Consider the following 25537-nt stretch of genomic DNA (forward strand, 5'->3'; position numbering starts at 1 on the left):
TGTTATACACCTGTTGTATCCTGTTATACACCTGTTGTATCCTGTTATACACCTGTTGTATCCTGTACTGTTATACACCTGTTGTATCCTGTTATACACCTGTTGTATCCTGTACTGTTATACACCTGTTGTATCCTGTACTGTTATACACCTGTTGTATCCTGTTATACACCTGTTGTATCCTGTTATACACCTGTTGTATCCTGTTATACACCTGTTGTATCCTGTTATACACCTGTTGTATCCTGTTATACACCTGTTGTATCCTGTACTGTTATACACCTGTTGTATCCTGTACTGTTATACACCTGTTGTATCCTGTACTGTTATACACCTGTTGTATCCTGTTATACACCTGTTGTATCCTGTTATACACCTGTTGTATCCTGTCTTATACACCTGTTGTATCCTGTCTTATACACCTGTTGTATCCTGTTATACACCTGTTGTATCCTGTACTGTTATACACCTGTTGTATCCTGTTATACACCTGTTGTATCCTGTACTGTTATACACCTGTTGTATCCTGTTATACACCTGTTGGTATCCTGTACTGTTATACACCTGTTGTATCCTGTTATACACCTGTTGTATCCTGTATACAACTTTTGTATCCTGTACTGTTATACACCTGTTTGTATCCTGTACTGTTATACACCTGTTGTATCCTGTTATACACCTGTTGTATCCTGTTATACACCTGTTGTATCCTGTACTTTATACACCTGTTGTATCCTGTTATACACCTGTTGTATCCTGTACTGTTATACACCTGTTGTATCCTGTTATACACCTGTTGTATCCTGTTATACACCTGTTGTATCCTGTTATACACCTGTTGTATCCTGTTATACACCTGTTGTATCCTGTACTGTTATACACCTGTTGTATCCTGTTATACACCTGTTGTATCCTGTTATACACCTGTTGTATCCTGTCTGTTATACACCTGTTGTATCCTGTCTTATACACCTGTTGTATCCTGTACTGTTATACACCTGTTGTATCCTGTTATACACCTGTTGTATCCTGTTATACACCTGTTGTATCCTGTTATACACCTGTTGTATCCTGTATATACACCTGTTGTATCCTGTACTGTTATACACCTGTTGTATCCTGTGTTATACACCTGTTGTATCCTGTTATACACCTGTTGTATCCTGTACTGTTATACACCTGTTGTATCCTGTACTGTTATACACCTGTTGTATCCTGTTATACACCTGTTGTATCCTGTTATACACCTGTTGTATCCTGTTATACACCTGTTGTATCCTGTACTGTTATACACCTGTTGTATCCTGTCTTATACACCTGTTGTATCCTGTTATACACCTGTTGTATCCTGTTTATACACCTGTTGTATCCTGTTATACACCTGTTGTATCCTGTACTGTTATACACCTGTTGTATCCTGTTATACACCTGTTGTATCCTGTACTGTTATACACCTGTTGTATCCTGTTATACACCTGTTGTATCCTGTTATACACCTGTTGTATCCTGTACTGTTATACACCTGTTGTATCCTGTACTGTTATACACCTGTTGTATCCTGTTATACACCTGTTGTATCCTGTTATACACCTGTTGTATCCTGTTATACACCTGTTGTATCCTGTACTGTTATACACCTGTTGTATCCTGTACTGTTATACACCTGTTGTATCCTGTTATACACCTGTTGTATCCTGTTATACACCTGTTGTATCCTGTTATACACCTGTTGTATCCTGTACTGTTATACACCTGTTGGTATCCTGTACTGTTATACACCTGTTGTATCCTGTACTGTTATACACCTGTTGGTATCCTGTACTGTTATACACCTGTTGTATCCTGTTATACACCTGTTGTATCCTGTACTGTTATACACCTGTTGTATCCTGTTATACACCTGTTGTATCCTGTTATACACCTGTTGTATCCTGTTATACACCTGTTGTATCCTGTACTGTTATACACCTGTTGTATCCTGTACTGTTATACACCTGTTGTATCCTGTACTGTTATACACCTGTTGTATCCTGTACTGTTATACACCTGTTGTATCCTGTTATACACCTGTTGTATCCTGTTATACACCTGTTGTATCCTGTTATACACCTGTTGTATCCTGTACTGTTATACACCTGTTGTATCCTGTACTGTTATACACCTGTTGTATCCTGTTATACACCTGTTGTATCCTGTACTGTTATACACCTGTTGTATCCTGTTATACACCTGTTGTATCCTGTTATACACCTGTTGTATCCTGTACTGTTATACACCTGTTGTATCCTGTACTGTTATACACCTGTTGTATCCTGTTATACACCTGTTGTATCCTGTACTGTTATACACCTGTTGTATCCTGTTTATACACCTGTTGTATCCTGTTATACACCTGTTGTATCCTGTATATACACCTGTTGTATCCTGTTATACACCTGTTGTATCCTGTACTGTTATACACCTGTTGTATCCTGTTATACACCTGTTGTATCCTGTTATACACCTGTTGTATCCTGTTATACACCTGTTGTATCCTGTCTTTATACACCTGTTGTATCCTGTATATACACCTGTTGTATCCTGTTATACACCTGTTGTATCCTGTTATACACCTGTTGTATCCTGTACTTATACACCTGTTGTATCCTGTACTGTTATACACCTGTTGTATCCTGTTATACACCTGTTGTATCCTGTTATACACCTGTTGTATCCTGTTATACACCTGTTGTATCCTGTTATACACCTGTTGGTATCCTGTACTGTTATACACCTGTTGTATCCTGTACTGTTATACACCTGTTGTATCCTGTTATACACCTGTTGTATCCTGTTATACACCTGTTGTATCCTGTTATACACCTGTTGTATCCTGTTATACACCTGTTGTATCCTGTACTGTTATACACCTGTTGTATCCTGTACTGTTATACACCTGTTGTATCCTGTTATACACCTGTTGTATCCTGTGTTATACACCTGTTGTATCCTGTTATACACCTGTTGTATCCTGTATGTATACACCTGTTGTATCCTGTTATACACCTGTTGTATCCTGTACGTATACACCTGTTGTATCCTGTTATACACCTGTTGTATCCTGTACTGTTATACACCTGTTGTATCCTGTACTGTTATACACCTGTTGTATCCTGTTATACACCTGTTGTATCCTGTTATACACCTGTTGTATCCTGTTATACACCTGTTGTATCCTGTACTGTTATACACCTGTTGTATCCTGTTATACACCTGTTGTATCCTGTTATACACCTGTTGTATCCTGTACTGTTATACACCTGTTGTATCCTGTACTGTTATACACCTGTTGGTATCCTGTACTGTTATACACCTGTTGTATCCTGTTATACACCTGTTGTATCCTGTACTGTTATACACCTGTTGTATCCTGTACTGTTATACACCTGTTGTATCCTGTTATACACCTGTTGTATCCTGTTATACACCTGTTGTATCCTGTACTGTTATACACCTGTTGTATCCTGTACTGTTATACACCTGTTGTATCCTGTTATACACCTGTTGTATCCTGTACTGTTATACACCTGTTGTATCCTGTTATACACCTGTTGTATCCTGTACTGTTATACACCTGTTGTATCCTGTTATACACCTGTTGTATCCTGTTATACACCTGTTGTATCCTGTTATACACCTGTTGTATCCTGTACTGTTATACACCTGTTGTATCCTGTACTGTTATACACCTGTTGTATCCTGTTATACACCTGTTGTATCCTGTTATACACCTGTTGTATCCTGTTATACACCTGTTGTATCCTGTTTTATACACCTGTTGTATCCTGTTATACACCTGTTGTATCCTGTACTGTTATACACCTGTTGTATCCTGTTATACACCTGTTGTATCCTGTCTATACACCTGTTGTATCCTGTACTGTTATACACCTGTTGTATCCTGTACTGTTATACACCTGTTGTATCCTGTACTGTTATACACCTGTTGTATCCTGTCTGTTATACACCTGTTGTATCCTGTCTGTTATACACCTGTTGTATCCTGTTATACACCTGTTGTATCCTGTACTGTTATACACCTGTTGTATCCTGTTATACACCTGTTGTATCCTGTTATACACCTGTTGTATCCTGTACTGTTATACACCTGTTGTATCCTGTACTGTTATACACCTGTTGTATCCTGTTATACACCTGTTGTATCCTGTACTGTTATACACCTGTTGTATCCTGTACTGTTATACACCTGTTGTATCCTGTTATACACCTGTTGTATCCTGTTATACACCTGTTGTATCCTGTTATACACCTGTTGTATCCTGTACTGTTATACACCTGTTGTATCCTGTTATACACCTGTTGTATCCTGTACTGTTATACACCTGTTGTATCCTGTTATACACCTGTTGTATCCTGTACTGTTATACACCTGTTGTATCCTGTACTGTTATACACCTGTTGTATCCTGTTATACACCTGTTGTATCCTGTTATACACCTGTTGTATCCTGTACTGTTATACACCTGTTGTATCCTGTACTGTTATACACCTGTTGTATCCTGTTATACACCTGTTGTATCCTGTACTGTTATACACCTGTTGTATCCTGTTATACACCTGTTGTATCCTGTTATACACCTGTTGTATCCTGTCTTATACACCTGTTGTATCCTGTGTTATACACCTGTTGTATCCTGTACTGTTATACACCTGTTGTATCCTGTCTGATACACCTGTTGTATCCTGTGTTATACACCTGTTGTATCCGTACTGTTATACACCTGTTGTATCCTGTTATACACCTGTTGTATCCTGTACTGTTATACACCTGTTGTATCCTGTACTGTTATACACCTGTTGTATCCTGTTATACACCTGTTGTATCCTGTTATACACCTGTTGTATCCTGTACTGTTATACACCTGTTGTATCCTGTACTGTTATACACCTGTTGTATCCTGTTATACACCTGTTGTATCCTGTTATACACCTGTTGTATCCTGTTATACACCTGTTGTATCCTGTTATACACCTGTTGTATCCTGTTATACACCTGTTGTATCCTGTACTGTTATACACCTGTTGTATCCTGTTATACACCTGTTGTATCCTGTTATACACCTGTTGTATCCTGTTATACACCTGTTGTATCCTGTACTGTTATACACCTGTTGTATCCTGTACTGTTATACACCTGTTGTATCCTGTTATACACCTGTTGTATCCTGTTATACACCTGTTGTATCCTGTACTGTTATACACCTGTTGTATCCTGTTATACACCTGTTGTATCCTGTTATACACCTGTTGTATCCTGTACTGTTATACACCTGTTGTATCCTGTTATACACCTGTTGTATCCTGTTATACACCTGTTGTATCCTGTTATACACCTGTTGTATCCTGTTATACACCTGTTGTATCCTGTACTGTTATACACCTGTTGTATCCTGTACTGTTATACACCTGTTGTATCCTGTTATACACCTGTTGTATCCTGTACTGTTATACACCTGTTGTATCCTGTTATACACCTGTTGTATCCTGTTATACACCTGTTGTATCCTGTTATACACCTGTTGTATCCTGTTATACACCTGTTGTATCCTGTACTGTTATACACCTGTTGTATCCTGTTATACACCTGTTGTATCCTGTACTGTTATACACCTGTTGTATCCTGTTATACACCTGTTGTATCCTGTTATACACCTGTTGTATCCTGTTATACACCTGTTGTATCCTGTTTATACACCTGTTGTATCCTGTACTGTTATACACCTGTTGTATCCTACTGTTATACACCTGTTGTATCCTGTTATACACCTGTTGTATCCTGTTATACACCTGTTGTATCCTGTACTGTTATACACCTGTTGTATCCTGTTATACACCTGTTGTATCCTGTTATACACCTGTTGTATCCTGTTATACACCTGTTGTATCCTGTACTGTTATACACCTGTTGTATCCTGTTATACACCTGTTGTATCCTGTTATACACCTGTTGTATCCTGTTATACACCTGTTGGTATCCTGTTATACACCTGTTGTATCCTGTACTGTTATACACCTGTTGTATCCTTTACTGTTATACACCTGTTGTATCCTTTACTGTTATACACCTGTTGTATCCTGTTATACACCTGTTGTATCCTGTACTGTTATACACCTGTTGTATCCTGTTATACACCTGTTGTATCCTGTACTGTTATACACCTGTTGTATCCTGTTATACACCTGTTGTATCCTGTTATACACCTGTTGTATCCTGTTATACACCTGTTGTATACTGTTATACACCTGTTGTATCCTGTACTGTTATACACCTGTTGTATCCTGTTATACACCTGTTGTATCCTGTACTGTTATACACCTGTTGTATCCTGTTATACACCTGTTGTATCCTGTTATACACCTGTTGTATCCTGTTATACACCTGTTGTATCCTGTTATACACCTGTTGGTATCCTGTTATACACCTGTTGTATCCTGTTATACACCTGTTGTATCCTGTTATACACCTGTTGTATCCTGTTATACACCTGTTGTATCCTGTACTGTTATACACCTGTTGTATCCTGTTATACACCTGTTGTATCCTGTTATACACCTGTTGTATCCTGTACTGTTATACACCTGTTGGTATCCTGTTATACACCTGTTGTATCCTGTTATACACCTGTTGTATACTGTTATACACCTGTTGGTATCCTGTACTGTTATACACCTGTTGTATCCTGTTATACACCTGTTGTATCCTGTTATACACCTGTTGTATCCTGTTATACACCTGTTGTATACTGTTATACACCTGTTGGTATCCTGTACTGTTATACACCTGTTGTATCCTGTTATACACCTGTTGTATCCTGTACTGTTATACACCTGTTGTATACTGTTATACACCTGTTGGTATCCTGTACTGTTATACACCTGTTGTATCCTGTTATACACCTGTTGTATCCTGTTATACACCTGTTGTATCCTGTTATACACCTGTTGTATCCTGTACTGTTATACACCTGTTGTATCCTGTTATACACCTGTTGGTATCCTGTACTGTTATACACCTGTTGTATCCTGTTCTGTTATACACCTGTTGTATCCTGTTATACACCTGTTGTGTCCTGTTATACACCTGTTGTATCCTGTTATACACCTGTTGTATACTGTTATACACCTGTTGTATCCTGTTATACACCTGTTGTATCCTGTTATACACCTGTTGTATCCTGTTATACACCTGTTGTATCCTGTACTGTTATACACCTGTTGGTATCCTGTACTGTTATACACCTGTTGGTATCCTGTTATACACCTGTTGTATCCTGTTATACACCTGTTGTATACTGTTATACACCTGTTGTATCCTGTTATACACCTGTTGTATCCTGTACTGTTATACACCTGTTGTATCCTGTACTGTTATACACCTGTTGTATCCTGTTATACACCTGTTGTATCCTGTTATACACCTGTTGTATCCTGTTATACACCTGTTGTATCCTGTTATACACCTGTTGTATCCTGTACTGTTATACACCTGTTGGTATCCTGTTATACACCTGTTGTATCCTGTTATACACCTGTTGTATCCTGTACTGTTATACACCTGTTGGTATCCTGTACTGTTATACACCTGTTGGTATCCTGTTATACACCTGTTGTATCCTGTTATACACCTGTTGTATCCTGTACTGTTATACACCTGTTGTATCCTGTACTGTTATACACCTGTTGTATCCTGTTATACACCTGTTGGTATCCTGTACATGTGGCGAATAAACATTGAAACTTGAATCATAACGGTACAAGGCCTTCCGCCCCATCGGTAACCCCGTCTATGGGAACAACAACATGCTAGTTCAGAGGTAGTTACATTGTATTTACATCATCAGCTGGTCTCTGTTCAGCAGGGGGGAACGTTACAAAAACACCATACGTAGAAATGTATCTGGTGTAGAACAAAACACACAGGACGTCGTGAATGCATTTCCATCTGCAGCCCCGCTGAACAGACCCCAGCTAGCTAGTCTACTCTATAATCCCTGTCCACTTCACTGAACAGACCCCAGCTAGCTAGTCTACTCTATAATCCCTACCCCCTATACATCACTACTCGTCTGAAAGGATTAGATAAGTGTAAACTATATGGCCATAAAGTCCACCTACATAAAATGGATCAACATTGCTTAAACCCAATAGTTTGACATCTTAATGAAGGGTAGGTTTTATACAGTACCCGAGACCAGTCTGGTCACCCTGCTAGTAGATGTAGGTTTTATACAGTACCCGAGACCTGTCTGGTCACCCTGCTAGTAGATGTAGGTTTTATACAGTACCCAAGACCAGTCTGGTCACCCTGCTAGTAGATGTAGGTTTTATACAGTACCCAAGACCAGTCTGGTCACCCTGCTAGTAGATGTAGGTTTTATACAGGACCCAAGACCAGTCTGGTCACCCTGCTAGTAGATGTAGGTTTTATACAGGACCCAAGACCTGTCTGGTCACCCTGCTAGTAGATGTAGGTTTTATACAGTACCCAAGACCAGTCTGGTCACCCTGCTAGTAGATTTAGGTTTTATACAGGACCCAAGACCAGTCTGGTCACCCTGCTAGTAGATGTAGGTTTTATACAGTACCCAAGACCAGTCTGGTCACCCTGCTAGTAGATGTAGGTTTTATACAGTACCCAAGACCAGTCTGGTCACCCTGCTAGTAGATGTAGGTTTTATACAGTACCCGAGACCAGTCTGGTCACCCTGCTAGTAGATGTAGGTTTTATACAGTACCCAAGACCAGTCTGGTCACCCTGCTAGTAGATGTAGGTTGGGTTGAATTGAGGCCTTAGTGATATGCTTAGTAGTAGACTCTTCAAATAGTGTTGTACGATGTCTCTGTGTGGAGCGATGCTGACGTCATTAATGAAGATGCTTTCTCCAGGACTGATGCTTTTTCATAAGCCCCCTGCCGCTGTTCTTCTGTAATGGTCCCCTTATAAGTGAGGGACGGATGGAAGGAGAGAGAGAGAGGAGGGAGGGAAGGAGAGAGGAGGGAGGGAAGGAGAGAGGAGGGAAGGAAGGAGAGAGGAGGGAGGGAGGGGAGAAGAGAGGAGGGAGGGAAGGAGAGAGGAGGGAGGGGAGAAGAGAGGAGGGAGGGAAGGAGAGAGGAGGGAAGGAAGGAGAGAGGAGGGAGGGAGGGGAAAAGAGAGGAGGGAGGGAAGGAGAGAGGAGGGAGGGGAGAAGAGAGGAGGGAGGAGAAAGAAGGAGGCAGTAGGGAATGTGTTGGTTTATAAAGTCTCGTAGGGTCCCAGCCAGCGGTGCTTTACAACTGAGATTTGTGTCCCGTTGTAGTTTAGTGATTCATACCTTACCACTCTGCCTCCCTCTCTCTCTCTCCATATCTCTTTCCCTCTCTCTTTCACTCTCCATCTCTCTTTCTCTCAGGCTGGGGGAAGGTGTCTGACAGGGGATCAGAGGAACCGAGGAGGAGGAGGAGGAGGAGGAGGAAGAAGAGCAGTGGGAGAATCTGATTGGATCCATCCGAGGTTGGAGGGCTGGGCTTCCACCGTAGAGGGCGTCAGCCTCGGCGAGTGACACCTGCGTCGGCAAATCAGAACACAAGCTCTTCTCTGTGTCCACAGAGACCAGCGAATCTTCAAGTGTACGGCGGTCCCGGTGTAACTCGGGGCGTGTCTTGGGATGCGGCCAGAACAAGAAGTGGGTGTGGTCTCGTGTGAATAAGAGGAAGAGGAGTGGGTTGAGGCAGGAGGGGAGGGGTTGGAGAAGGAGTAAGACAGCCTTCAGCACCTCCTCTCCCAGAGAAAGCAACCCCAGCAGGGAGCAGAGAGACAGGAAGGCTACTGGGATATAGAGGAGACCGTTAATGAAGATCAGCCAGGTGATGTGTTTAATCATGCTACAATCCCACAGCCCCTCACACTCTCCTCTCAGCAGCTCCCAGTACAGACGGATGTAGGAGACTGTCACTATCAGCAGACACAGAGTATTCATCATGATCAGAGAGAGAGGGAAGCCTAGAGAGGAGGGGAGATGGGAGGAGGAAGGGGGATGCAGTGGGGAGGGCAGGCAGAGAGGGGAGGAACCGTACTCCCCCACATTGACCAGAGGGAGGGACGCCAGGGTGAGAGAGAGGGTGAGGCAGAAGAATGCGCACGTACGGACGCTCCCGTGTGACGGCGCCTTCCCGTAGGCCCGTGCGCACGTCACGCTCACGCCACACTGCACGGCCGCCAGAGTCAACAGCAGCACGCTCGCCTCGGACGCAAACACCCACACCCACCCAGTCACCTGGCAACCGGGACCCGACTCCCAGCGGGCGCCGTGGCGACCGAATTCTCCCAGCGTGACGGCGTCCACGAGGGCCAGCGTGCATGTGCATACGCCGGTTAGGAGGTTGGCAGCGGCCATGCAGGCGGTGGTGAACCGCAGCGGGGAGAGATAGCCCGCCGAACCGAAGAGCGACAGCAGCAAGAGAGAGTTCCCAAGTAGAGACACGATGGAGATGCACCACAGGGCCACACGGACCAACCAGCTGCCTAGCAGGGAGTCACATGGCCGGAACGGACCTAGGCGGGCGAGAAAAGGTGAGAGAGACCGTACTTTTAACAATAGGCGCATTAGGAAAGTATTCAGACCTCTTGACTTTTTCCACATTTTGTTAGGTTACAGCATTATTCTAAAATGGATTCAATTGTTTTTTTCCCCTCATCAATCTACACACAATACACCACAATGACATCACAATACCCCACAATGACATCACAATACCCCACAATGACATCACAATACCCCACAATGACATTACATTTAACATTTTAGTCATTTAGCAGACGCTCTTATCCAGAGCAACTTACAGTAGTGAATACATACATTTCATTTTCATTTCATGCATTTTTTTTTTGTACTGACATCACAATACCCCATAATGACATCACAATACCCCATAATGACATCACAATACCCCATGATGACAAAACCAAAACAGGTTTTTAGAAATGTTTGCAAATGTTTTTCAAATAAAGAACTAAAATATCACATTTACATAAGTATTCCGACTCTTTACTCAGTACTTTGTTAAAGCACCTTTAGCAGTGATTACAGCCTTGAGTCTTCTTGGGTATGTTAGAATATTTCCAAGATAAATACACAACGCAGAGGACTAAAAGTCAATAGAGTACCAACGATCAATGGAAATAGTGTTTTTTTTTCTTCCTGGAATAGGGAATTAATGAGCAATGGGTCAGAGACATGGGAGGAATTTGTCTATACAGTGGGCCTGAAATAGGTTACTTGTTATTTGGCCATTGGCTCAGTTTAATTGCAAGGAATTCTAATTGGTCAACCACAGGCTAGGGCTGGGTTATAAAACTACATCCTGTCCCTTTGTTCTGTGGAGAAAATCACAGGAGAGAGAATCACTGGAGAGAGAATCACAGGAGAGAGAATATCACTGGTGAGAGAATATCACTGGAGAGAGAATATCACTGGAGAGAGAATATCACTGGAGAGAGAATCACTGGAGAGAGAATCACAGGAGAGAGAGTCACAGGAGAGAATCACTGGAGAGAGAATCACTGGAGAGAATCACAGGAGAGAGAATCACTGGAGAGAGAATCACTGGAGAGAATCACTGGAGAGAGAATCACTGGAGAGAGAATCACTGGAGAGAGTCACTGGAGAGAGAATCACTGGAGAGAGAATCACTGGAGAGAATCACTGGAGAGAGAATCACTGGAGAGAGTCACAGGAGAGAGAATCACAGGAGCGAATTACTGGAGAGAATCACTGGAGAGAGAATCACTGGAGAGAGAATCACTGGAGAGAATCACTGGAGAGAGAATCACTGGAGAGAGAATCACTGGAGAGAGTCACTGGAGAGAGAGTCACAGGAGAGAGAGTCACAGGAGAGAATCACAGGAGAGAATCACAGGAGAGAATCACTGGAGAGAATCACAGGAGAGAGAATCACTGGAGAGAATCACTGGAGAGAGAATCACTGGAGAGAGTCACTGGAGAGAGAGTCACAGGAGAGAGAGTCACAGGAGAGAATCACAGGAGAGAATCACTGGAGAGAGAATCACTGGAGAGAGAATCACAGGAGAGAGAATCACAGGAGAGAGAATCACAGGAGAGAGAATCACAGGAGAGAGAATGACTGGAGAGAGAATCACTGGAGAGAGAATCACTGGAGAGAGAATCACTGGAGAGAGAATCACAGGAGAGAGAATCACTGGAGAGAGAATATCACTGGAGAGAGAATCACAGGAGAGAGAATCACTGGAGAGAGTCACAGGAGAGAGAATCACTGGAGAGAATCACTGGAGAGAATCACTGGAGAGAGAGTCACTGGAGAGAGAATCACAGGAGAGAATCACTGAGGAGAGAATCACTGGAGAGAATCACAGGAGAGAATCACAGGAGAGAGTCACAGGAGAGAGAATCACTGGAGAGAATCACAGGAGAGAGAATCACTGGAGAGAATCACTGGAGAGAGAATCACTGGAGAGAGAATCACTGGAGAGAATCACTGGAGAGAGAATCACTGGAGAGAGAATCACTGGAGAGAGAATATCACTGGAGAGAGAATATCACTGGAGAGAGAATATCACTGGAGAGAGAATATCACTGGAGAGAGAATATCACTGGAGAGAGAATCACTGGAGAGAGAATCACAGGAGAGAGAGTCACAGGAGAGAATCACTGGAGAGAGAATCACTGGAGAGAATCACAGGAGAGAGAATCACTGGAGAGAGAATCACTGGAGAGAGAATCACTGGAGAGAGAATCACTGGAGAGAGTCACTGGAGAGAGAATCACTGGAGAGAGAATCACTGGAGAGAATCACTGGAGAGAGAATCACTGGAGAGAGTCACAGGAGAGAGTCACAGGAGAGAGAATCACAGGAGCGAATTACTGGAGAGAATCACTGGAGAGAGAATCACTGGAGAGAGAATCACTGGAGAGAATCACTGGAGAGAGAATCACTGGAGAGAGAATCACTGGAGAGAGTCACTGGAGAGAATCACAGGAGAGAGAATCACTGGAGAGAATCACTGGAGAGAGAATCACTGGAGAGAGTCACTGGAGAGAGAGTCACAGGAGAGAGAGTCACAGGAGAGAATCACAGGAGAGAATCACTGGAGAGAGAATCACTGGAGAGAGAATCACAGGAGAGAGAATCACAGGAGAGAGAATCACTGGAGAGAGAATCACAGGAGAGAGAATGACTGGAGAGAGAATCACTGGAGAGAATCACTGGAGAGAGAATCACTGGAGAGAGAATCACAGGAGAGAGAATCACTGGAGAGAGAATATCACTGGAGAGAGAATCACAGGAGAGAGAATCACTGGAGAGAGTCACAGGAGAGAGAATCACTGGAGAGAATCACAGGAGAGAGAATCACTGGAGAGAGAATATCACTGGAGAGAGAATCACAGGAGCGAATTACTGGAGAGAATCACAGGAGAGAATCACTGGAGAGAATCACAGGAGAGAGAATCACTGGAGAGAATCACTGGAGAGAGAATCACTGGAGAGAGAATCACTGGAGAGAGAATCACAGGAGAGAATCACTGGAGAGAGAATCACTGGAGAGAATCACTGGAGAGAATCACAGGAGAGAGAGTATCACTGGAGAGAGAATCACTGGAGAGAGAATCACAGGAGAGAATCACTGGAGAGAATCACTGAGGAGAGAGAATCACTGGAGAGAGAATCACTGGAGAGAGAATCACTGGAGAGCGAATCACTGGAGAGAGAATCACAGGAGAGAATCACTGGAGAGAATCACTGGAGAGCGAATCACTGAGGACAGGGAAGAATGACCATCTACCTCCCTGTATGATTTGTCCTCTTCAAATAAAACTATTTTCCTCTCCCATGATTTGCTTTGGGGTCTGTGTTATTCAAGAATAGCATCAACTGCTAACAGGTATGACGCTACAAGCTTGGCACACCTGTACTTGGGGAGTTTCTCCCATTCTTCTCTACAGATCCTCTCAAGCTCTGTCAGGTTGGATGGGGAGCGTTGCTGTACTCAAGGACATTCAGAAACTTGTCCTGAAGTCCTGCGTTGTCTTGGCTGTGTGCTTAGGGTCATTGTGCTGTTGGAATGCGAACCTTCGCCCCAGTCTGAATTCCTGAGAACTCTGGGGCAGGTTTTCATCGAAGATTTCTCTGTGCTTTGCTACATTCATCTTTCCCTTGATCCTCACTAGTCTCCGAGTCCCTGCCGCTGAAAAACATCCCCACAGCATGATGCTGCCTCCACCATGCTTCACCGTAAGGATGGTGCCAGGTTTCCTCCAGACGTGACGCTTGGTATTCAGGCCAAAGCGTTCAATCTTGGTTTCATCAGACCAGAGAATCTTGTTTCTCATGGTCTGAGAGTCTTTAGGTGCTTTTTGGCAAACTCCAAGTGGGCTGTCATGTGCCTTTTACTGAGGAGTGGCTTCCGTTTGGCCACTCTACCATAAAGGCCTGATTGGTGGAGTGCTGCAGAGATGGTTGACATCTGGAAGGTTCTCCCATCTCCACAGAGGAACTCTGGAGCTCTATAAGAGTGACCATCAGGATCTTGGTCACCTCCCTGACCAAGGCCCTTCTCCCAAATTTCTCAGTTTGGCCGGGCGGCCAGCTCTAAGAAAAGTCTTGCTGGTTCCAAACTTCTTCAATTTAAGAATGATGGAGGCCACTGTGTTCTTGGGGACCTTCAATGCTGCAGAACGGTTTGTGCCTCGACACAATCCTGTCTCGACCGCATGGCTTCATTTTTGGACTGACATGCGCTGTCAACTGTGGGACCTTTATATAGACAGGTGTGTGCCTTTCCAAATCATGTCCAATCAATTTAATTTACCACAGGTGGACTCCCATCAAGTTGTAGAAACATCTCAAGGATGATCAATGGAAACAGGATGAACCTGAGCTCAATTTTGAGTCTCATAGTAAAGGGTCTGAATACTTATGTAAATAAGGTATTTCAGTTTTTGAATTTTAATACATTTGCAAACATTTCTAAAAACCTGTTTTCCCTTTGTCATTATAGGGTATTGTGATGTCATTATGGGGTATTGTGATGTCATTATGGGGTATTGTGATGTCATTATGGTGTATTGTGATGTCATTATGGTGTATTGTGATGTCAATATGGGGTATTGTGTGTAGATTGATGAGGGGAACGTTTTATTGAATCCATTTTAGAATAAGGCTGTAACATAACAAAATGTCAGTGGTGTGTGTACCTGGTACAGGTGTATTAAACAGTGGTGTGTGTACCTGGTACAGGTGTATTAAACAGTGGTGTGTGTACCTGGTACAGGTGTATTAAACAGTGGTGTGTGTACCTGGTACAGGTGTATTAAACAGTGGTGTGTGTACCTGGTACAGGTGTATTAAACAGTGGTGTGTACCTGGTACAGGTGTATTAAACAGTGGTGTGTGTACCTGGTACAGGTGTATTAAACAGTGGTGTGTGTACCTGGTACAGGTGTATTAAACAGTGGTGTGTGTACCTGGTACAGGTGTATTAAACAGTGGTGTGTGTACCTGGTACAGGTGTATTAAACAGTGGTGTGTGTACCTGGTACAGGTGTATTAAACAGTGGTGTGTACCTGGTACAGGTGTATTAAACAGTGGTGTGTGTACCTGGTACAGGTGTATTAAACAGTGGTGTGTGTACCTGGTACAGGTGTATTAAACAGTGGTGTGTGTACCTGGTACAGGTGTATTAAACAGTGGTGTGTGTACCTGGTACAGGTGTATTAAACAGTGGTGTGTGTACCTGGTACAGGTGTATTAAACAGTGGTGTGTGTACCTGGTACAGGTGTATTAAACAGTGGTGTGTACCTGGTACAGGTGTATTAAACAGTGGTGTGTGTACCTGGTACAGGTGTATTAAACAGTGGTGTGTGTACCTGGTACAGGTGTATTAAACAGTGGTGTGTGTACCTGGTACAGGTGTATTAAACAGTGGTGTGTGTACCTGGTACAGGTGTATTAAACAGTGGTGTGTGTACCTGGTACAGGTGTATTAAACAGTGGTGTGTGTACCTGGTACAGGTGTATTAAACAGTGGTGTGTGTACCTGGTACAGGTGTATTAAACAGTGGTGTGTGTACCTGGTACAGGTGTATTAAACAGTGGTGTGGGTACCTGGTACAGGTGTATTAAACAGTGGTGTGTGTACCTGGTACAGGTGTATTAAACAGTGGTGTGTGTACCTGGTACAGGTGTATTAAACAGTGGTGTGTGTACCTGGTACAGGTGTATTAAACAGTGGTGTGGGTACCTGGTACAGGTGTATTAAACAGTGGTGTGTGTACCTGGTACAGGTGTATTAAACAGTGGTGTGGGTACCTGGTACAGGTGTATTAAACAGTGGTGTGTGTACCTGGTACAGGTGTATTAAACAGTGGTGTGTGTACCTGGTACAGGTGTATTAAACAGTGGTGTGTACCTGGTACAGGTGTATTAAACAGTGGTGTGTGTACCTGGTACAGGTGTATTAAACAGTGGTGTGTGTACCTGGTACAGGTGTATTAAACAGTGGTGTGTGTACCTGGTACAGGTGTATTAAACAGTGGTGTGTGTACCTGGTACAGGTGTATTAAACAGTGGTGTGTACCTGGTACAGGTGTATTAAACAGTGGTGTGTGTACCTGGTACAGGTGTATTAAACAGTGGTGTGTGTATCTGGTACAGGTGTATTAAACAGTGGTGTGTGTACCTGGTACAGCTGTATTAAACAGTGGTGTGTGTACCTGGTACAGGTGTATTAAACAGTGGTGTGTGTACCTGGTACAGGTGTATTAAACAGTGGTGTGTGTACCTGGTACAGGTGTATTAAACAGTGGTGTGTGTACCTGGTACAGGTGTATTAAACAGTGGTGTGTGTACCTGGTACAGGTGTATTAAACAGTGGTGTGTGTACCTGGTACAGGTGTATTAAACAGTGGTGTGTGTACCTGGTACAGGTGTATTAAACAGTGGTGTGTACCTGGTACAGGTGTATTAAACAGTGGTGTGTACCTGGTACAGGTGTATTAAACAGTGGTGTGTGTACCTGGTACAGGTGTATTAAACAGTGGTGTGTGTACCTGGTACAGGTGTATTAAACAGTGGTGTGTGTACCTGGTACAAGTGTATTAAACAGTGGTGTGTGTACCTGGTACAGGTGTATTAAACAGTGGTGTGGGTACCTGTTACAGGTGTATTAAACAGTGGTGTGTGTACCTGGTACAGGTGTATTAAACAGTGGTGTGTGTACCTGGTACAGGTGTATTAAACAGTGGTGTGTGTACCTGGTACAGGTGTATTAAACAGTGGTGTGTGTACCTGGTACAGGTGTATTAAACAGTGGTGTGTGTACCTGGTACAGGTGTATTAAACAGTGGTGTGTGTACCTGTTACAGGTGTATTAAACAGTGGTGTGTGTACCTGGTACAGGTGTATTAAACAGTGGTGTGTGTACCTGGTACAGGTGTATTAAACAGTGGTGTGTGTACCTGGTACAGGTGTATTAAACAGTGGTGTGTGTACCTGGTACAGGTGTATTAAACAGTGGTGTGTGTACCTGGTACAGGTGTATTAAACAGTGATGTGTGTACCTGGTACAGGTGTATTAAACAGTGGTGTGTGTACCTGGTACAGGTGTATTAAACAGTGGTGTGGGTACCTGGTACAGGTGTATTAAACAGTGGTGTGTGTACCTGGTACAGGTGTATTAAACAGTGGTGTGTGTACCTGGTACAGGAGAGCACTGGATGTTAGTCTGTAGTTTAGATTCCTGTAATTCCATCTGGAGGTCCTCCAGGTCCGGGTCATCTGAATAAACAACAGAACAGACAAGTCAGATAATGGATAAGATAATGAAGTCTATATATACGATAATGGAGTCTATAGATAAGGTAATGAAGTCGATAGATACGATAATGAAGTCTATAGATACGATAATGAAGTCTATAGATACGATAATGGTCTTTAGATAAGATAATGGAGTCTATCGATAAGATCATGGAGTATATATATGATAATGGAGTGTATATATAAGATAATTGGGGTCCTTAGATAAGATAATGAAATCTATCGAAAATGTAATGAAGTCTATAGCTATGATAATGGAGTTTATAGATAAGATAATGAAATCAATAAATAAGATAATGTAGTCTATAGATGACATAAGGGAGTCTATATGCAAGATAAGGAAGTCTATAGATAAGGTAATGTAGTCTATAGATACGAGATTTGAGTCTATAGATATGGTAATGGTCTATAGATAAGGTAATGGAGTCTATAGATAAGGTAATGGAGTCTATAGATAATGTAATGGTCTATAGATAATGTAATGGTCTATAGATAATGTAATGGAGTCTATAGATAATGTAATGGTCTATAGATAAGGTAATGGAGTCTATAGAGAGTGTGTTGCTGTGCCAGGTATCTAAGTAGGGCTCTGACATGTTAGAAACAGCATCTGTTCCAGACTCACAGACAGAGCATTAGCCTGTTACCCTGCCCTGACCCCGAAACCTAGTGTGTCTGTGTGGATGGGGTATAGGGCGACGGGTTCTTACAGAGAGTGTCTGTGTGGATGGGGTATAGGGCGACGGGTTCTTACAGAGTGTGTCTGTGTGGATGGGGTATAGGGCGACGGGGTTCTTACAGAGTGTGTCTGTGTGGATGGGGTATAGGGCGACGGGTTCTTACAGAGTGTGTCTGTGTGGATGGGGTATAGGGCGACGGGTTCTTACAGAGTGTGTCTGTGTGGATGGGGTATAGGGCGACGGTCCTCTGGTCTAGCTCCTCCTCCTCACTGCTCTGCTCAGTCTCCAGTTGGCTGATGGACTTATAGGTGTCACATGACCCGTAGACACAGCACTGGTATGCATACGGCATCTCTACCACCCTGAGAGAGAGAGAGAGAGAGAGAGAGAGAGAGAGAGAGAGAGAGAGAGAGAGAGAGAGAGAGAGAGAGAGAGAGAGAGAGAGATGGGAAGAGAGAGATGAGAAGAGAGAGATGGGAAGAGAGAGAGAGGTGTTCAGGCCTACAGTAGTCTATATGAGGTGTTCAGGTCTACAGTAGTCTATATGAGGTGTTCAGGTCTACAGTAGTCTATATGTGGTGTTCAGGCCTACAGTAGTCTGTCTATATGAGGTGTTCAGGTCTAACGTAGTCTTTATGAGTTGTTCAGGCCTATAGTAGTCTATATGAGGTGTTCAGGCCTACAGTAGACTATATGAGGTGTTCAGGCCTACAGTAGTCTATATGAGGTGTTCAGGTCTACAGTAGTCTGTCTATATGAGGTGTTCAGGTCTACAGTAGTCTATATGAGGTGTTCAGGTGTTCAGGCTTACAGTAGTCTGTCTATATGAAGTGTTCAGGTCTACAGTAGTTTATATGAGGTGTTCAGGTCTACAGTAGTCTATATGAGGTTTTCAGGCCTACAGTAGTCTGTCTATATGAGGTGTTCAGGCCTACAGTAGTCTATATGAGGTGTTCAGGTCTACAGTAGTCTGTCTATATGAGGTGTTCAGGTGTTCAGGTCTACAGTAGTCTATATGAGGTGTTAAATACAGACCTACAGTAGTCTATATGAGGTGTTCAGGTCTACAGTAGTCTATATGAGGTGTTCAGGTCTACAGTAGTCTCTCTATATGAGGTGTTCAGGTGTTCAGGCCTACAGTAGTCTATATGAGGTGTTCAGGCCTATAGTAGTCTATATGAGGTGTTCAGGTCTACAGTAGTCTATATGAGGTGTTCAGGTCTACAGTAGTCTATATGAGGTGTTCAGGCCTACAGTAGTCTATATGAGGTGTTCAGGTCTACAGTAGTCTATATGAGGTGTTCAGGCCTACAGTAGTCTGTCTATATGAGGTGTTCAGGTCTACAGTAGTCTATATGAGGTGTTCAGGCCTACGAGTAGTCTATATGAGGTGTTCAGGCTACAGTAGTCTATATGAGGTGTTCAGGTGTTCAGGCCTACAGTAGTCTATATGAGGTGTTCAGGTCTACAGTAGTCTATATGAGGTGTTCAGGTGTTCAGGCCTACAGTAGTCTATATGAGGTGTTCAGGTCAACAGTAGTCTATATGAGGTGTTCAGGTCTACAGTAGTCTATATGAGGTGCTCAGGCCTACAGTAGTCTATATGAGGTGTTCAGGTCTACATTAGTCTTTATGAGGTGTCAGGTCTACAGTAGTCTATATGAGGTGTTCAGGCCTACAGTAGTCTATATGAGGTGTTCAGGCTACAGTAGTCTATATGAGGTGTTCAGGTGTTCAGGCCTACAGTAGTCTATATGAGGTGTTCAGGTCTACAGTAGTCTATATGAGGTGTTCAGGTGTTCAGGCCTACAGTAGTCTATATGAGGTGTTCAGGTCTACAGTAGTCTATATGAGGTGTTCAGGTGTTCAGGTCTACAGTAGTCTATATGAGGTGTTCAGGCCTACAGTAGTCTGTCTATATGAGGTGTTCAGGCATACAGTAGTCTATATGAGGTGTTCAGGCCTACAGTAGTCTATATGAGGTGTTCAGTTCTATAGTAGTCTATATGAGGTGTTCAGGCCTACAGTAGTCTATATGAGGTGTTCAGGCCTACAGTAGTCTATATGAGGTGTTCAGGTCTACAGTAGTCTGTCTATATGAGGTGTCCAGGTCTACAGTAGTCTATATGAGGTGTTCAGGTGTTCAGGCTTACAGTAGTCTGTCTATATGAGGTGTTCAGGCATACAGTAGTCTATATGAGGTGTTCAGGCCTACAGTAGTCTATATGAGGTGTCCAGTTCTATAGTAGTCTATATGAGGTGTTCAGGCCTACAGTAGTCTATATGAGGTGTTCAGGCCTACAGTAGTCTATATGAGGTGTTCAAGTCTACAGTAGTCTGTCTATATGAGGTGTTCAGGTCTACAGTAGTCTATATGAGGTGTTCAGGTCTACAGTAGTCTATATGAGGTGTTCAGGTCTACAGTAGTCTATATGAGGTGTTCAGGCCTACAGTAGTCTGTCTATATGAGGTCTTCAGGCCTACAGTAGTCTATATGAGGTTTTCAGGTCTACAGTAGTCTGTCTATATGAGGTGTTCAGGTGTTCAGGTCTACAGTAGTCTATAAGTGGTGTTCAGGCCTACATTAGTCTGTCTATATGAGGTGTTCAGGTCTACAGTAGTCTATATGAGGTGTTCAGGTCTACAGTAGTCTATATGAGGCGTTCAGGTCTACAGTAGTCTATATGAGGTGTTCAGGCCTACAGTAGTCTATATGAGGTGTTCAGGTCTACAGTAGTCTATATGAGGTGTTCAGGTCTACAGTAGTCTATATGAGGTGTTCAGGTCTACAGTAGTCTATATGAGGTGTTCAGGCTACAGTAGTCTATATGAGGTGTTCAGGCCTACAGTAGTCTATATGAGGTGTTCAGGTCTACAGTAGTCTGTCTATATGAGGTGTTCAGGTGTTCAGGTCTACAGTAGTCTATATGAGGTGTTAAATACAGACCTACAGTAGTCTATATGAGGTGTTCAGGTCTACAGTAGTCTATATGAGGTGTTCAGGTCTACAGTAGTCTCTCTATATGAGGTGTTCAGGTGTTCAGGCCTACAGTAGTCTATATGAGGTGTTCAGGCCTATAGTAGTCTATATGAGGTGTTCAGGTCTACAGTAGTCTATATGAGGTGTTCAGGTCTACAGTAGTCTATATGAGGTGTTCAGGCCTACAGTAGTCTATATGAGGTGTTCAGGTCTACAGTAGTCTATATGAGGTGTTCAGGCCTACAGTAGTCTGTCTATATGAGGTGTTCAGGTCTACAGTAGTCTATATGAGGTGTTCAGGCCTACGAGTAGTCTATATGAGGTGTTCAGGCTACAGTAGTCTATATGAGGTGTTCAGGTGTTCAGGCCTACAGTAGTCTATATGAGGTGTTCAGGTCTACAGTAGTCTATATGAGGTGTTCAGGTGTTCAGGCCTACAGTAGTCTATATGAGGTGTTCAGGTCAACAGTAGTCTATATGAGGTGTTCAGGTCTACAGTAGTCTATATGAGGTGCTCAGGCCTACAGTAGTCTATATGAGGTGTTCAGGTCTACATTAGTCTTTATGAGGTGTCAGGTCTACAGTAGTCTATATGAGGTGTTCAGGCCTACAGTAGTCTATATGAGGTGTTCAGGCTACAGTAGTCTATATGAGGTGTTCAGGTGTTCAGGCCTACAGTAGTCTATATGAGGTGTTCAGGTCTACAGTAGTCTATATGAGGTGTTCAGGTGTTCAGGCCTACAGTAGTCTATATGAGGTGTTCAGGTCTACAGTAGTCTATATGAGGTGTTCAGGTGTTCAGGTCTACAGTAGTCTATATGAGGTGTTCAGGCCTACAGTAGTCTGTCTATATGAGGTGTTCAGGCATACAGTAGTCTATATGAGGTGTTCAGGCCTACAGTAGTCTATATGAGGTGTTCAGTTCTATAGTAGTCTATATGAGGTGTTCAGGCCTACAGTAGTCTATATGAGGTGTTCAGGCCTACAGTAGTCTATATGAGGTGTTCAGGTCTACAGTAGTCTGTCTATATGAGGTGTCCAGGTCTACAGTAGTCTATATGAGGTGTTCAGGTGTTCAGGCTTACAGTAGTCTGTCTATATGAGGTGTTCAGGCATACAGTAGTCTATATGAGGTGTTCAGGCCTACAGTAGTCTATATGAGGTGTCCAGTTCTATAGTAGTCTATATGAGGTGTTCAGGCCTACAGTAGTCTATATGAGGTGTTCAGGCCTACAGTAGTCTATATGAGGTGTTCAAGTCTACAGTAGTCTGTCTATATGAGGTGTTCAGGTCTACAGTAGTCTATATGAGGTGTTCAGGTCTACAGTAGTCTATATGAGGTGTTCAGGTCTACAGTAGTCTATATGAGGTGTTCAGGCCTACAGTAGTCTGTCTATATGAGGTCTTCAGGCCTACAGTAGTCTATATGAGGTTTTCAGGTCTACAGTAGTCTGTCTATATGAGGTGTTCAGGTGTTCAGGTCTACAGTAGTCTATAAGTGGTGTTCAGGCCTACATTAGTCTGTCTATATGAGGTGTTCAGGTCTACAGTAGTCTATATGAGGTGTTCAGGTCTACAGTAGTCTATATGAGGCGTTCAGGTCTACAGTAGTCTATATGAGGTGTTCAGGCCTACAGTAGTCTATATGAGGTGTTCAGGTCTACAGTAGTCTATATGAGGTGTTCAGGTCTACAGTAGTCTATATGAGGTGTTCAGGTCTACAGTAGTCTATATGAGGTGTTCAGGCTACAGTAGTCTATATGAGGTGTTCAGGTGTTCAGGCCTACAGTAGTCTATATGAGGGGTTCAGGTCTACAGTAGTCTATATGAGGTGTTCAGGTGTTCAGGCCTACAGTAGTCTATATGAGGTGTTCAGGTCTACAGTAGTCTATATGAGGTGTTCAGGTGTTCAGGTCTATAGTAGTCTATATGAGGTGTTCAGGCCTACAGTAGTCTGTCTATATGAGGTGTTCAGGCATACAGTAGTCTATATGAGGTGTTCAGGCCTACAGTAGTCTATATGAGGTGTTCAGTTCTATAGTAGTCTATATGAGGTGTTCAGGCCTACAGTAGTCTATATGAGGTGTTCAGGCCTACAGTAGTCTATATGAGGTGTTCAGGTCTACAGTAGTCTATATGAGGTGTTCAGGCCTACAGTAGTCTATATGTGGTGTTCAGGCCTACAGTAGTCTATATGAGGTGTTCAGTCCTACAGTAGTCTATATGAGGTGTTCAGGCCTACAGTAGTCTATATGAGGTATTCAGGTCTACAGTAGTCTATATGAGGTGTTCAGTCCTACAGTAGTCTATATGAGGTGTTCAATGCAGGTCTACAGTATTCTATATGAGGTGTTCAGGTCTACAGTAGTCTATATGAGGTGTTCAGGTCTACAGTAGTCTTTATGAGTTGTTCAGGCCTATAGTAGTCTATATGAGGTGTTCAGGTCTACAGTAGTCTATATGAGTTGTTCAGACGTACAGTAGTCTATATGAGGTGTTCAGGTCTACAGTAGTCTATATGAGGTGTTCAGGTCTACAGTCGTCTATATGAGGTGTTCAGGCCTACAGTAGTCTGTCTATATGAGGTGTTCAGGCCTACAGTAGTCTATATGAGGTGTTCAGGTCTACAGTAGTCTATATGAGGTGTTCAGGTGTTCAGGCCTACAGTAGTCTATATGAGGTGTTCAGGTCTACAGTAGTCTATATGAGGTGTTCAGGTGTTCAGGTCTACAGTAGTCTATATGAGGTGTTCAGGCCTACAGTAGTCTGTCTATATGAGGTGTTCAGGCATACAGTAGTCTATATGAGGTGTTCAGGCCTACAGTAGTCTATATGAGGTGTTCAGTTCTATAGTAGTCTATATGAGGTGTTCAGGCCTACAGTAGTCTATATGAGGTGTTCAGGCCTACAGTAGTCTATATGAGGTGTTCAGGTCTACAGTAGTCTGTCTATATGAGGTGTCCAGGTCTACAGTAGTCTATATGAGGTGTTCAGGTGTTCAGGCTTACAGTAGTCTGTCTATATGAGGTGTTCAGGCATACAGTAGTCTATATGAGGTGTTCAGGCCTACAGTAGTCTATATGAGGTGTTCAGTTCTATAGTAGTCTATATGAGGTGTTCAGGCCTACAGTAGTCTATATGAGGTGTTCAGGCCTACAGTAGTCTATATGAGGTGTTCAAGTCTACAGTAGTCTGTCTATATGAGGTGTTCAGGTCTACAGTAGTCTATATGAGGTGTTCAGGTCTACAGTAGTCTATATGAGGTGTTCAGGTCTACAGTAGTCTATATGAGGTGTTCAGGCCTACAGTAGTCTGTCTATATGAGGTGTTCAGGCCTACAGTAGTCTATATGAGGTTTTCAGGTCTACAGTAGTTTGTCTATATGAGGTGTTCAGGTGTTCAGGTCTACAGTAGTCTATAAGTGGTGTTCAGGCCTACATTAGTCTGTCTATATGAGGTGTTCAGGTCTACAGTAGTCTATATGAGGTGTTCAGGTCTACAGTAGTCTATATGAGGCGTTCAGGTCTACAGTAGTCTATATGAGGTGTTCAGGCCTACAGTAGTCTATATGAGGTGTTCAGGTCTACAGTAGTCTATATGAGGTGTTCAGGTCTACAGTAGTCTATATGAGGTGTTCAGGTCTACAGTAGTCTATATGAGGGGTTCAGGTCTACAGTAGTCTATATGAGGTGTTCAGGTGTTCAGGCCTACAGTAGTCTATATGAGGTGTTCAGGTCTACAGTAGTCTATATGAGGTGTTCAGGTGTTCAGGTCTATAGTAGTCTATATGAGGTGTTCAGGCCTACAGTAGTCTGTCTATATGAGGTGTTCAGGCATACAGTAGTCTATATGAGGTGTTCAGGCCTACAGTAGTCTATATGAGGTGTTCAGTTCTATAGTAGTCTATATGAGGTGTTCAGGCCTACAGTAGTCTATATGAGGTGTTCAGGCCTACAGTAGTCTATATGAGGTGTTCAGGTCTACAG

General features: G+C 42.9%; 1 protein-coding gene across 1 annotated transcript in view; it reads right to left on the minus strand.

Moving 5' to 3' along the window:
• Positions 1-8118: 8118 nt before the first annotated feature.
• The window catches only part of lgr6 (leucine-rich repeat containing G protein-coupled receptor 6), a 58526-nt gene continuing 41107 nt past the window's right edge, over positions 8119-25537 (minus strand). The window contains exons 13-16 of the mRNA XM_045696118.1: positions 18779-18933; positions 17772-17852; positions 9470-10591; positions 8119-8126 (exon numbers count right to left, since the gene is read on the minus strand). Coding sequence (XP_045552074.1) covers positions 8119-8126; positions 9470-10591; positions 17772-17852; positions 18779-18933 — 1366 coding nt within the window. The remainder of the gene's footprint in view (positions 8127-9469; positions 10592-17771; positions 17853-18778; positions 18934-25537) is intronic.

The sequence above is a fragment of the Salmo salar genome, chromosome ssa15 (genome assembly GCF_905237065.1).
Source record: "Salmo salar chromosome ssa15, Ssal_v3.1, whole genome shotgun sequence".
Classification (NCBI taxonomy): domain Eukaryota; kingdom Metazoa; phylum Chordata; class Actinopteri; order Salmoniformes; family Salmonidae; genus Salmo; species Salmo salar.